Source organism: Macaca thibetana, chromosome 7 (assembly GCF_024542745.1).
Source record: "Macaca thibetana thibetana isolate TM-01 chromosome 7, ASM2454274v1, whole genome shotgun sequence".
NCBI classification, from domain to species: Eukaryota; Metazoa; Chordata; class Mammalia; order Primates; family Cercopithecidae; genus Macaca; species Macaca thibetana.
The window spans coordinates 128,844,239-128,857,980 of NC_065584.1; the positions used below are offsets into that span (position 1 = coordinate 128,844,239).

At 39.9% G+C, this 13,742-nt stretch overlaps 2 protein-coding genes across 5 annotated transcripts in view; both read left to right on the plus strand.

Moving 5' to 3' along the window:
• The window catches only part of EIF3J (eukaryotic translation initiation factor 3 subunit J), a 670,767-nt gene that overhangs the window by 473,482 nt on the left and 183,543 nt on the right, over positions 1–13,742 (plus strand). The window lies entirely within an intron of this gene.
• GOLM2 (golgi membrane protein 2) overlaps positions 1–13,742 on the plus strand; it is a 127,900-nt gene that overhangs the window by 90,195 nt on the left and 23,963 nt on the right. For all 4 annotated transcript variants that reach the window (XM_050799521.1, XM_050799524.1, XM_050799523.1 and 1 more), the window contains exon 8: positions 284–454. In XM_050799521.1, the coding sequence (XP_050655478.1) occupies positions 284–454 (171 nt within the window). The remainder of the gene's footprint in view (positions 1–283; positions 455–13,742) is intronic.

Genomic DNA, 13,742 nt, shown 5'->3' on the forward strand with positions numbered 1-13,742 from the left:
TAATCTATGGATTTCTACTGTGTATCTTTTTGGTGAGTAAGTTTGTAGCCATTAGTAGAGATACTCGCCTGGGAATGGTCAGTAAACTTCCCACAGCTAAAATCACATTGGTTATAAGATTTGATTAAAGAAATGAGAATAAACCTTTAAAAAAAAAAAGCTTTGTGACTACCCAATGTTAAACAATAGTCTGTCTTAGCTTTGTAAAGCAGATCTTGTGAAATTCATCTTTAAAAGATTAAATTAAATTATATTCTTTTAATTTGATGTTTTTATGCTACAGATTCACGTGTAAACCACAATGGAAACCCCGGTACTTCAAAACAGAATCCTCCCAGTCCTCTTCAGCACTTACTTCCAGGCTCAAACTTGGACAGTGAACCCAGAATTCAAACAGATATACTAAAGCAGGCTACCAAGGATAGAGTCAGTGATTTCCATAAATTGAAGCAAAGTAAGAATCAATTGATGAATATTATGCTAAAAATATTTATTTAAATGTAATATGAATTAAGGTCTTCATTATTCTGCTCTCTAATAAATGTATGGTGAAGTTATATATATTTAAAGAGAAGGTATGAAAGTGTCAAAATTTAAAGGAAATGTAGGTTTTAAATGGATGGATATTATTTTAAAGAAAACTTTAAAAAGGTTCTCATGTTCTCCATTGTTAAATAATAAATTTCAGGTGAGTTGACTTTTTTTAAAAATGCGATTAGTTCTTATGAATATAAACTTTTTTGGAGAAATGAGAAAAGATATATTTTGATAGACTAACAAATGAAAACTTTAATTAGGGAGGAGAGAAGATAAATAGTTTTGAAAAATGGAACATTCTGGGAGAAACATACACTCTGGGGACATTGCCTTAGTGGATTGCTCAATACTGCTTCCTCCTCCATTCCCTTCAATTGCATTTTCCTCATTTAGATGTTAGAAGTGTAAGAAAAAATTCTGGCAGTGGAATTTAAGGCGGGAGAGTGTCCCTTAGATCAGCTTCCTTAAACTGTGCTTTTCACTGGTTCTGCTTTTCATGGCATCTTCTTACCTTCTATTCTGAATAGACAGAATCTCTAAAAGCTTCATTTTGTCTTTGGTTTATTTATTTATTTTTAATTTTTACCAGTCACCAGGAGTAAGATCACGTCTTTGGTTTTTATGATGGCTTCTGTCTATGGAAGCAACTGTGCAGAGCACTGGTTAGGCAGTTCTTTGTACAAAGATTGCTTGTAAGCTAATAATTGAACAATGTTATATTTGTGAATTTATTCAAGGTATTTTCTTTTATTTCTTTATTTTTATTTATTTATTTTTAGAGATGGGGTCTTGCTTTGTTGCCCAGGCTGGTCTTGAACTCCTGGGCTGAAGTGATCCTCCCGCCGTAGCCTCACAAAGTGTTGGGATTACAGGCATGACCCACGTGCCTGGCCTATTCAAGGTATTTTTGTTGGTCTTGTAACAGTTATTTAAATTTATTCATATATATGAATGTATAGTTTGCATGAATTTAATTGGCTTTCCTTTCTTTTTTCTTTTTCTCTGATTTCTTTAAATAGGAAATTCCTTGATATTTTAAAGCGTATCTGTGTATCTTGACCAAAGTATTGTGTGAAAAACATTTTTATTACAAAGATTTAGCTAACATTTTAAATATAATGAAAAAATATTTCCAACCCAAAAAATTGGGTTGTGGGATTGGCCTGAAAACACATCTCAACAAGAAGGGGTGTACAGTAAGAGCATAACAAATAAAATATCTTAATTTGATCACTTAAGATTTTCTTCTTTAAAATTTTTTTTGAGATGGAGTCTCGCTCTGTCACCCAGGCAGGAGTGCAGTGGTGCAGTCTCAGCTCACTGCAACCTCTGCCTCCCAGGTTCAAGCGATTCTTCTGCCTCATCTTCCTGAGCAGGTGGGATTACAGGTCCATGCCACCATGCCTGGCTAATTTTTGTATTTTTAGTAGAGATGGGGTTTCACCATGTTGGCCAGGCTAGTCTCGATTTTCTGACCTCAGGTGATCCACCTGCCTCAGCCTCCCAAAGTGCTGGGATTACAGTCATGAGCTACTGCACCTGGCCAAGATTTTCTTCTAAACTTATATTTATTCTATACATTTTTAAAATTGTTGCCTTACCTGTATATATATTTTTAACTGATGTTTGAGTAAAGAAGGTGATTGGAAATAATTGCTAGGAAATTATTACTCTCTACAGTTATTTTGAAAAGAGCCTAGGTATGGTGGTACACGACTGTAGTCCCAGCTACTTGGGAGGCTGAGGCAGGAGAATCGCTTGAACCCGGGAGGCGAAGTTTGCCATGAGCCGAGATCATGCCACTGCACTCCAGCCTGGGCGACAGAGCGAGACTCCATCAAAAAAAAAAAAGAAAAAAAAGAGCCTATTGAGTTTTAAACCCTCACTCCAAATTATTTTCCATGTATCATTAATGTATATAGAGAGTTGAAATCAGTGCATGCACAATTTTGTGATTTACTTTGACGTTATTTCTTATATTCCTTTTTACCTAATTTAAATTTTTATTTATATATACACACACATATATTATGTATCTATTATATACATATATACATTATATACATATAATGTATTTTATTATATATTATATGTTATATAATATATATTATATATTAATATAGATGTTATAATATATAATTATTATCTAATATATAATATATACATATGATATATACATAATGTATACATGTATATACATGCATACATTATATACATATATTCTGTTGTGCTTAGGCAATAATAATAGTTTACTTAGGTCTCCTCTGTTATTGTTTAGATCATGTTGTATTTTCTCATTGTAACTGTCATTATTGTTACTATCTTTTTTTTTTCCCAGTTATTTCCTGTTCCTCCTACTTTGGGTGTTCCTTTAAAAGTATAGTCCTCAGAACGAAATTACTGGGTCAAAGCACTTGACTAGCTTTATAGCACCTTTTAAATAGTGTCAGATTATTCTCTAGTACAGTTTTACAGTGTCACTGGAGTTATTTAAGTTTAGTGGTTTCTCTGTGGCCTGGCCACATTGATTTTTATCGTTTTTATAAGGTATTTAGAATATAATGTTTCCTTAAAAATGTTTTAATAAGCATTTGTTCTGGTAGCCTATTTTTATGTGAGTAATTTTATTGTAATTATTTCTTGGTATATAATCTGTGCATCAGTTTTGACCACTTAGCCTGAGAACTTTGTAGATTGGTTATATTTATTTGTATCAACTCTTTTCTTCTTTTTTTTTTTTTTTTATTTGAGACAAGGTCTCGCTGTATCACCCAAGCTTGGAGAGCAGTAGTACAGTTGTGGCTCACTTCAGCCTTGACTTCCTGGGTCCAAATGATCCTCCCTCCTCAGCCTCCTCAGTAGCTGAGACCACAGGTGTGTGCCATCACACCTGGCTAATTTTAAAATTTTTTTAATAAAGATGAGGTCTCACTCTGTTGCCCAGACTGGTATTGAACTCCAGTGCTCATGTGATCCTCCCACTTCAGCCTCCCAAAATGCTGGGATTACAAGTGTGAGCCACCATGCCCAGCCCCATATCAAATCTTTATAGATAATTCAGATTTATCACAATTTTCCTCTTACATTGTCTTTCCTGATATAAGACTTTCTTATGCTTTATCATGCAGAAGTTTTTTTAATTAAAAATAATTTTTTGTTGTGGTAAGTTACACGTAAAATTCACCAAAATGTACAATTCAGTGGCAATTTTCACAGAGTTGTACAAACTTATCACCACTCTAATTCCAGAATATTTTCATCACCCTGAAACAAACTCTGTACTCTCCTACCCATAGCACCTGACAACCACTAATTTGCTTTTTTCTCTCTGTCTATGGAGTCACCTATTCTGGATATTTCATATAAAAGGAATCATACGACCGGGCGCAGTGGCTCATGCCTGTAATCTCAGCACTTTGGAAGGCCAAGGTGGGTGGATCACAAGGTCAGGAGATCAAGACCATCCTGGCCAACATGGTGAAATCCCTTCTCTACTAAAAATACAAAAATTAGCTGGGCATGGTGGTGCATGCCTGTAATCCGAGCTACTTGAGAGGCTGAGGCAGGAGAATCACTTGAACCAGGGAGCTGGAGGTTGCAGTGAGCCGATGAGATCATGCTGCTATACTCCAGCCTCGTAGCAGAGAGAGACTGCATCTTAAAAAAAAAAAAAAAATGTCGGGCGTGGTAGCTCACACCTGTAATGCCAGCACTTTGGGAGGCCGAGGCGGGCAGATCATGAGGTCAGGAGCTCGAGACCATCCTGGCTAATGCGGTGAAACCCCGTTTCTACTAAAAATACAAAAAATTAGCTGGGCGTGGTGGCGGGCGCCTGTAGTCCCAGCTACTTGGGAGGCTGAGGCAGGAGAATGGCCTGAACCCAGGAGGCGGAGCTTGCAGTGAGCTGAGATCACGCCACTGCACTCCTGCCTGGGCGACAGAGTGAGACTCCGTCTCAAAAAAAAAAAAAAAAAGAATCATACAGTATGTGGCCTTTTGTGTCTGGCTTCTTTTATTTAGCATAATTTTTTCAAAGTTCGACCACGGCGTAGCATGTAGCATGTATCAGTATTTTATTTCTTTTTATGGCTGGATAATATTCAGTTGTATGGATACATTTTGTTTATTCATCTGTTGATGTACATATGGGTTGTTTCTACATTTTGGCTATCGAATAGTGCTTCTATGAACATTTATGTACAAGTTTTTTTGAATACCTGTTTTTAATTCTTTTGAGTATGTACCTAGATGTGAAACTGCTGAATCATATGATAGTTCTGTGTTTAGCTTTTTGAAGAAGTGCCAAGCCATTTCCACAGTAGCTGTACCATTTTACATTCCTACCAGCAACGTATAAGAGTTACAGTTTCTCCACATCCCCTTCCTTCCTTCCCTCCCTCCCTCCCTCCCTTCCTTCCTTCCTTCCTTCCTTCATTCCTTCCTTCCTTCCTTCCCCCCTCCCTCCTTTCATTCATTCCTTCTACCATGTATTACATATGAAGTGATATTTCCTTGTGGTTTTTATTTGCATTTCACTAATGACATTGAGCACCTTTTCTGTCTACTTTTTGGCCATTTGTATATCCTCTTTGGAGAATTGTACTTTCAAGTTCTTTGCCTTTTTTAAAAATTTACTGTTAGAGACAGAATCTAGCTTTGTCACCCAGGCCAGAGTGCAGTGGCACAGTCATAGCTCACTGCATCCTCATATTCCTAGGCTCAAGCAATCTTCCTGCCTCAGCCTCACTAGTAGCTATGGCTACAGGTGTATCCTACCAGGCCTGGCTAATGTATGTATTTATTTTTTAGCTTTTGTGGAGATAGGGTCTTGCTGTCTTGCCCTGGTTGGTCTCCAACTCCTGGCCTCAAACAACTCTCCCATCTTGGCCTCCCAAAAGCACTGGGATTATAGGTATGAGCCACCGGGGCCCAGCCCTTTGCCCATTTTTATATTGGGTTATTTGTCTTGGTTGTTGAATTTTAAGAGGTTTTGAAAATGTATTCTGGTTACTAGACCCTAATCAGGTGTATGATTTGCAAATGTTTTTGCATAGTCTATGGGTTGTCTTTTCATTCTTGATAGTGTCCTTTCATGCACAAAATTTTTAATTTTGATGAGGTCCAATTTATCTGTTTTTTGTTTTTGTTCATACTTTGAGTATCATATCTAAGAAACCAGTGCCAAAATCACGGTCATGAAGATTTCCCCTTGTGTTTTCTTCTAAGACTTTCATAGGTTTAGCTGTTATATTTAGGTCTTTCATCCATTTAAAGTTAGTTTTTGTATATGGTTTGAGGTAAGGTCTAACTCAATCCTTTTGTATGTGGATACCAGTTGTCCCAGCAACATTTATTGAAAAGACTCTTCATTTCCCATTGAACAGTCTTGGTATCCTTGTCAAAAATCTATTGACCACAGATATATGGGTTTATTTCTGAATTATAAATTCTGTTGCATTTATCTATATGTCTCTCCTTATGCCAGTATCATACTGTTCTCATTGCTATAACTTTGTGGTAAGTTTTGAAATTGTGAATTATGAGTCCTTCAACTTTGTTCGTCTTTAAGATTATTTTAGCTATTCATGGTCCCTTGTAATTTTATTGTAGGATGTCCTTTTCCATTTGTACTAAAAAGGCAGTGATATTTTAAAAGGAATTTTGGCTGGGCACAGTAGCTCACACCTATAATTCCAGCATTTTGTGAGGCCAAGGCAGGAGGATTACATGAGGTCAGGAGTTCAAGACCAGCCTGGGCAATGTAGCAAGACCCTATCTTTACAAAAAATTTAAAAATTAGCCCAGCATGGTGGCACAAGCCTGTAGCCTCTGCTACTGTGGATGCTGAGGTGGGAGGATTGCTTGAGCCCAGGAATTCAAGGTTATGGTGAGCTATGGTTGTTCCACTGCATTCCAGCTTGGGTGACAAAGTGAGCCCTGTCTCTGAAAAAATAAAATTAAAAAACTGGCCGAGTGCAGTGGCTTATGCCTGTAATCCCAGCACTTTGGGAGGCCAAGGCAGGCGGATCACTGGAGCCCAGGAGTTTGATACAGCCTGGGCAATGTGGCAAAACCCCATCTCTACGAAAAATACAAAAACTAGCCACATGTGGTGGCATGCACCTGTAGTCCCTGTTAGTTGGGAAGCTAAGGTGGGAGGACTGCTTGAGCCCAGGAGGCAGAGGCTGCAGGGAGCTGAGATTCTGAGATTGTGCCATCATTGCATTCCAGCCTGGGCAGTAGAGCAAGACCTTGTCTGAAAAAAAAAAAAAAATTAAAGGAATTGTGTCGATTCTGTAAATCACTTTGGAGAGCACTGCCATGTTAACAATATCAAGTCTTTCAATCTATAAATATGGGATGTCTTTCCATTTATTTAGGTCATCTTTAATTCCTTTCAGCAATGTTTTGTAGCTTTTAGTGCACAAGTCTTGTGCTGCCTTGGTTAAATTTATTCCTAAGCATCTTATTATTTTGATGTCATTGTAAATCGAACTGTTTTCTTAATTTTCCTTTTAGACTTCTTGCTAGTGCATGACTGATTTTTGGCCTGGCCCAGTAGCTCATGCCAGTAATCCCAGCATTTTGGGAGGCCGAGGCGAGCGGATCATCTGAGGTCAGGAGTTCGAGACCAGCCTAGCCAACATGGTGAAACCCCGTCTCTGCTAAAATACAAAAATTAGCCGGGTGCAGGGACAAATGCCTGTAATCCCAGATACTTGGGAGGCTGAGACATGAAAATCGCTTGCACCAGGAGGTGGAGGTTGCAGTGAGTCAAGATCACAATACTGCACTCCAGCCTGGGTGACAGAGTGAGACGCTCTCTCAAGGGAAAAAAAAAGAAATATGACTGATTTTTGTGTGTGTTGATCTTGTATCATGCAACTTTATACAACTTGACACAAAAGGTCTTTTTTTTTTTTTTTTTTTTTTTTTTTTTTGAGACGGAGTCTCGCTCAGTCGCCCAGGCTGGAGTGCAGTGGCGTGATCTCGGCTCACTACAAGCCCCGCCTCCCAGGTTCACGCCATTCTCCTGCCTCAGCCTCCCGAGTAGCTGGGACTACAGGCGCCCGCCGCCACGCCAGTCTAATTTTTTGCATTTTTAGTAGAGACGGGGTTTCACCGTGTTAGCCAGGATGGTCTCGATCTCCTGACCTCGTGATCCGCCCGCCTCGTCCTCCCAAAGTGCTGGGATTACAGGCGTGAACCACCGCGCCCGGCCAACACAAAAGGTCTTTAGTTGTATATATTCATTCATATCTATCTAGACTCTTATGATGATTTTAATTTATTTTATAGAAAATCATTTCTTTTATAAAAATCGTTTCTTCTATCTGGACATAAATATACTATTCTTTTTTTTCTTTTTTCTTTTTTTTTTTTTTTTGAGATGGAGTATTGCTCTGTTGCCCAGGCTGGAGTGCAGTGGCGCAGTCTCAACTCACTACAACCTCTGCATCCTGGGTTCAAGTGATTCTCCCACCTGGCCGATATGGTAAAACCCCATCTCCACTAAAAATAAAAAAATTAGCTGAGCTTGTTGGTGCATGCCTGTAATTCCAGCTACTCTGGAGACTGAGGCACAATAATCACTTGAGCCTGGGAGGCAGAGGTTGCAGTAAGTCAAGGTCACGCCACTGCACTCCAGCCTGGGCAACAGAGCAAGACCCTGTCTTGAAATAAAAAAAGAAAAAAAAGAAAAAAAAAAAACAATCATTAGTATTCTTGTGTGTTTATTCAGCTTTGCTTTCCATAGAGTAAAAACTATTTAGTCATAAGAAAAATTTATTTTATTTTAGTTATTTAAGAGACAGGTGGCCTGGCACCGTGGCCCATGCCTGTAATCCTAACACTGGGAAGCTGAGGCAGATGGATCGCTTGAGCCCAGGAGTGCAAGACCAGCCTGGGCAACATGGTGAAACCCCATCTCTACAAAAGATACAAAAATAAGCTGGGCATGGAGGCGTGCTCCTGTAGCCCCACCTCCTTGGTTGGCTGAGTTCGCAGGATTGCTTAAACCCAGGAGTTAGAGGCTGCAGTGAGCCATGATTGTGCCACTGCACTCCAGCCTGGGCAACAAAGCAAGACCTTGTCTCAAAAGAGAAAAAAAAAGAGAGAGAGAGAGAGAGAGACAGGGTCTTGCTATGCTGCCAGGCTGGATTCAAACTGCTGGGCTCAAATCATCCTCCTACCTTAGCCTCCTGAGTAGCTGGGATTTATAGGCATGCATCACTGAGCCCAGTGGAAATTCATTTTTAAGTACAGTTTTGCTTTGTAATTTTCTTCTTTTTTGACTTACAATTTTTCTTTCTTTCATTTAACACTTGCCAAATTTGTATATGTAAATCATTGTTCTCAAAAATTTCAGTGTGGCTGGGCACAGTGGCACATGCCTGTAATCCCAGCACTTTTGGAGGCTGAGGCAGGTGGATCACTTGAGGCCAGGAGTTTGAGAGCAGCCTAGCCAACATGGTGAAACCCTGTCTCTATTGAAAATACAGAATTAGCCAGGTGTGGTGGTGCATGCCTGTAGTCTCAGCTACTTGGGAGGTTGAGTGGGAGGATTGCTTGAATCCAGGAAGTGGAGGTTGCAGTGAGCAATGATCATGCCACTGCACTCCAGCTTAGACAACAGAGTGAGACCCTGTCTCAAATAAATAAATAAGTAAATAAAAAATAAAAGCACTTGATACTCTGTAGGTACAGAATAACATGCTGTTAGACAAAAAGTTGAAATTTTTATTGAAAACACTTTTAGAAAAGGAGGGGAAGTTCTTAGACTTTATATAGTTATCACCACAATTGTTTTGTTTTGTTTTTTGAGACAGGGTCTCACTCTAGCACCCAGGTTGTACTGCATTAGCACGTTCATAGCTTACTACAACCTTGACCTCCTTGGGCTCAAGGGATCCTCCCACCTCAGCCTCCTGAATAGCTGGGACTACAGGTGTGTGCCACCATGCCTGGCTAATTTTTGTATTTTTGCAGAGACAGACTTTCACCATGTTGCTCAGACTGGTCTCAAACTCCTGAGCTCAAGCAGTCCTCCCATCTCGATGTCCCAAAGTGCTGGGATTACAGGCATGAGCCACCATTCCTGACCTCACTACAAATTTTTTGGCAGCTTTAACTCGTTATTTTTGTTTTATAGCTTAATATATCATACTTATGTTGACATATTTATAAAGAGCTGCGTATTTTTATAAATTTAATTTTGGTTTTTTTTGTTTTTTTTTTTTTTTGAGATGGAGTCTTGCTCTGTCGCCCAGGCTGGAGTGCAGTGGCTGGATCTCGGCTCACTGCAAGCTCCGCCTCCCGGGTTCACGCCATTCTCCTGCCTCAGCCTCCCGAGTAGCTGGGACTACAGGCGCCCGCCACCTCGCCCGGCTAGTTTTTTGTACTTTTTAGTAGAGACGGGGTTTCACCGTGTTAGCCAGGATGGTCTCGATCTCCTGACCTCGTGATCCGCCCGTCTCGGCCTCCCAAAGTGCTGGGATTACAGGCTTGAGCCACCGCGCCCGGCCCTATAAATTTAATTTTGTATTACCACATCATGCAAAAGTGGCTAGAACATTTTGGGGTATGTTTCACCATATTTGGAAGATGTATTTGGGTTAGTTTAATTTAAACTTTAGAATGTAGGCTATGTGGTGACACAAAATACAGTGTAGGGATACTTCAAAGAAATAGACATCTTCCAAAATAGTTGAAACTGAAAATCCAGGCGAGGCCCACCTGTTTGCCAGTTAGGAGGGACATACCATTTGTATTTAGAAGCTTTGAACAGAGATAAGAATTTACTTCAAATGTCAGCTCCCATATGGAAAGTCACAAGGGTGGTTACTCCAAACAGTAGGGAGTGATTGTTGATCAAACTACTTCTCGTATTGATTTTTCTGTATAGCAGCAGGGTTTCATTTATTTAACAGTGGTTATTAATCATTCTCCCAAGCACATTGGAGAGGCAAGCTAGTGTATCACAGAATACCTGATCTTCCTTTACATATAGAATTATTATTATTATTATTATTTTTTTGAGACAGAGTCTCACTCTGTCGCCCAGGCTGGAGTGCAGTGGCGCAATCTACGCTCACTGCAAGCTCCGCCTTCCAGGTTCACCATTCTCCTGCCTCAGCCTCCCGAGTAGCTGGGACCACAGGTGCCTGCCACCATGCCCAGCTAATTTTTTGTATTTTTAGTAGAGATGGGGTTTCACCGTGTTAGCCAGGATGGTCTCGATCTCCTGACCTCACGATCTGCCCATCTTGGCCTCCCAAAGTGCTGGGATTACAAGGGTGAGCCACCGCGCCTGGCCTACTTATAGAATTTTTAAAAGTATTTTCCAATCTCTAGTCCAGATGGCTTAATGAGTTCGCCACTGACATAGCCACCCAGTGTATGAGATAGTAGACCATGGACATAGCTGACCAAAAGAGAAGTTACTTGGAAGGTTATATTGAGATACTCAGCAAGAATGTAGCACACTGTGGCAAAGAGACAGACAGATATAGATACCAATGTGTTATTTGTCATATGTATATATGACAGAGATGTTATGAGAAATAGAAGATGTATGTATGTTTAATAGACGTTTTAAGAAGAGATTGGAGGAAATGGTGGGTAATCAGTACTTGAAAGGAATTTTGAAGAAAGACTTGAGTCTTCAGGTTGAATGTATCTGCTAAGTATTAGGATAAATGAAGAAAATTCTTGCTTTTAGACATTGTAACGAAAACTTGAGAGTATGAAAAAATAAACGAAAAAATCTTAAATGATACCAGAAAACATAGATTCCAGGCTGGAGTACAGTGGCGCAATCTCTGCCCACTTCAACGTCCACCTCCCGGGTTCAAGCAATTCTGCCTCAGCCTCCCAAGTAGCTGGGATTATAGGCATGAACCACCATGTCTGGCTAATGTTATATTTTTAATAGAGACGGGGTTTCTCCATGTTGGTCGGGCTGGTCTCGAACTCCCAACCTCAGGTGATCTGCCTGCCTCAGCCTCCTAAAGTGCTTGGATTACAGGAGTGAGCCACTGCGCTTGGCCCCCTGTTCTAAGGTCCCTCATCCCATTTATGAGAGCCTCATCCCCCTAATGGCCTAATCACCTCCCGAAGGCCTCATCTCTTAATACCACCACATTAGGGATTAAGCTGCAACATGAATTTTGGAGAGGACACATTCAAACTGTGGCAATTATTAGTTACCTAAATTGGCTCATGAAGATTTGAAAACTTGAATAAACCAATAATCATTAAATAAGCTGAACAGATATCAAAAGTTCCCCCTTTACCTCAAAAGAGACTGGTAAAAGTTAATGAGAGTTTAGCTTGATTACTAATGCAGGGTCACTGTATGAAATCAAGCAAACCAAAAAGTGGTTCTTTGAAAAGGCAAGTGAAATTGGAAAGACCGGCCGGGTGTGGTGGCTTACACCTGTAATCCCAGCACTTTGGGAGGCTGAGGCAGGCGGATCATGAGGTCAGGAGATCGAGACCATCCTGGCTAACACAGTGAAACCCCGTCTCTACTAAAAATACAAAAAATTAGCCGAGTGTGGTGGCAGGCACCTGTAGTCCCAGCTACTCGGGAGGCTGAGGCAGGAGAATGGCGTGAACCCGGGAGGCGGAGCTTGCAGTGAGCCGAGATCATGCCACTGTACTGCAGCCTGGGCGACAAAGTGAGACTCCATCTCAAAAAAAAAAAAAAAAAAAAACAGAAATTGGAAAGACCGTCAGCACACATTAAGACAGAGATGACACAAATTCTCAATAACAAAAATGAAAAAAAGAACATCAATATAGATCCTACAAATAATATTAAAGGACACATAATAAGAGGTATTATTAATTTAATGCCAAAACATTTGCAAAGTTAGATGAAATGGCCAATGTCCTAGAAAAGCACTTCTGTACAAAACTGACACAAAAAGATAGGGAAAATCTGAATAATTCCATGTCTATTAACATAATGAATCTGTAAATTAATATTTTGGTGCCTAAATGGTTTCATTGGTGAATTCTTAATTTATTTATTTATTTATTTCATTTTTGAGATGGAGTTTTGCTCTTGTTGCCCAGGCTGGAGTGCAGTGGCACGATCTCGGCTCACCGCAACCTCTTCCTCCGGGGCTCAAGACATTCTCCTGCCGCAGCCTCCTGAGTAGCTGGGATTACAGGCATGCAACACCATGCCCTACTAATTTTGTATTTTTAGTAGAGATGGGATTTCTCCATGTTGGTCAGGCTGGTCTTGAACTCCCAACCTCAGGTGATCCTCCTGCCTTGGCCTCCCAAAGTGCTGGGATTACAGTGTCAGCCATTGCACCCAGCTGGTGAATTCTTTCAAACATGAAAGAATACAACCAATGTAACATAAACTTTCAGAGAACTGAAAAGGAAAAAACACTCCCCAACCCATTTTATGAGACCAGCGTAAGTTGGATAGCAAAACTAAGAATATTATGAGAAAGAAAAATTATGGCAGTTTCTCTTATTAATATAGATATAAAAATCCTAAACAAGGCCAGGTGCAGTGGCTCACACCTGTAAATCCCAGCGCTTTGGGAGGCCAAGTCAGGCGGATCACCTGAGGTCAGGAGTTCGAGACCAGCCTGGTCAACATGGTGAAACCGTGTCTCTACTAAAAATACAAAAATTAGCTGGGCACCGTGGTGCACGCATGTTGTCCCAGCTACTCAGGAGGCTGAGGATGGAGAATCGCTTGAACCCGGGAGGCAGAGGTTGCAGTGAACCAAGATTGTGCTACTCCAGCCTAGTGACAGAGCGAGACTTGGTCTCAAAAAAAAAAATTCTGAACAAAATATTAGCAAGTCAAATCCAGAGATAGATAAAAATTATACACATGATGACCATGTTGGATTTAATCTGAAAATTCAAGGTTGTTTAATACTTGAAAAGCAATCTATATAATTTACCAAATTAATTTAACAAAATATATGAGGAAAATCATCTCAAAAGATGTAAAGAGAGCATTTGAGGAAATCCATGCATTTATGATAAAACAACCAATTTTAAGCAAAGGAAGATTAGAAAGTAATTTCCTTAATTCGATAGAGTATTTTAAGCATCCTATGACAAATATCAAATTTAATGATTAATTCTCAAAAACCTTCCCCTTGAGATCTAGAAAAGGATACCCACAATCATCACTTCTATTCAGCTTTTCACTGTAGATTCTAATC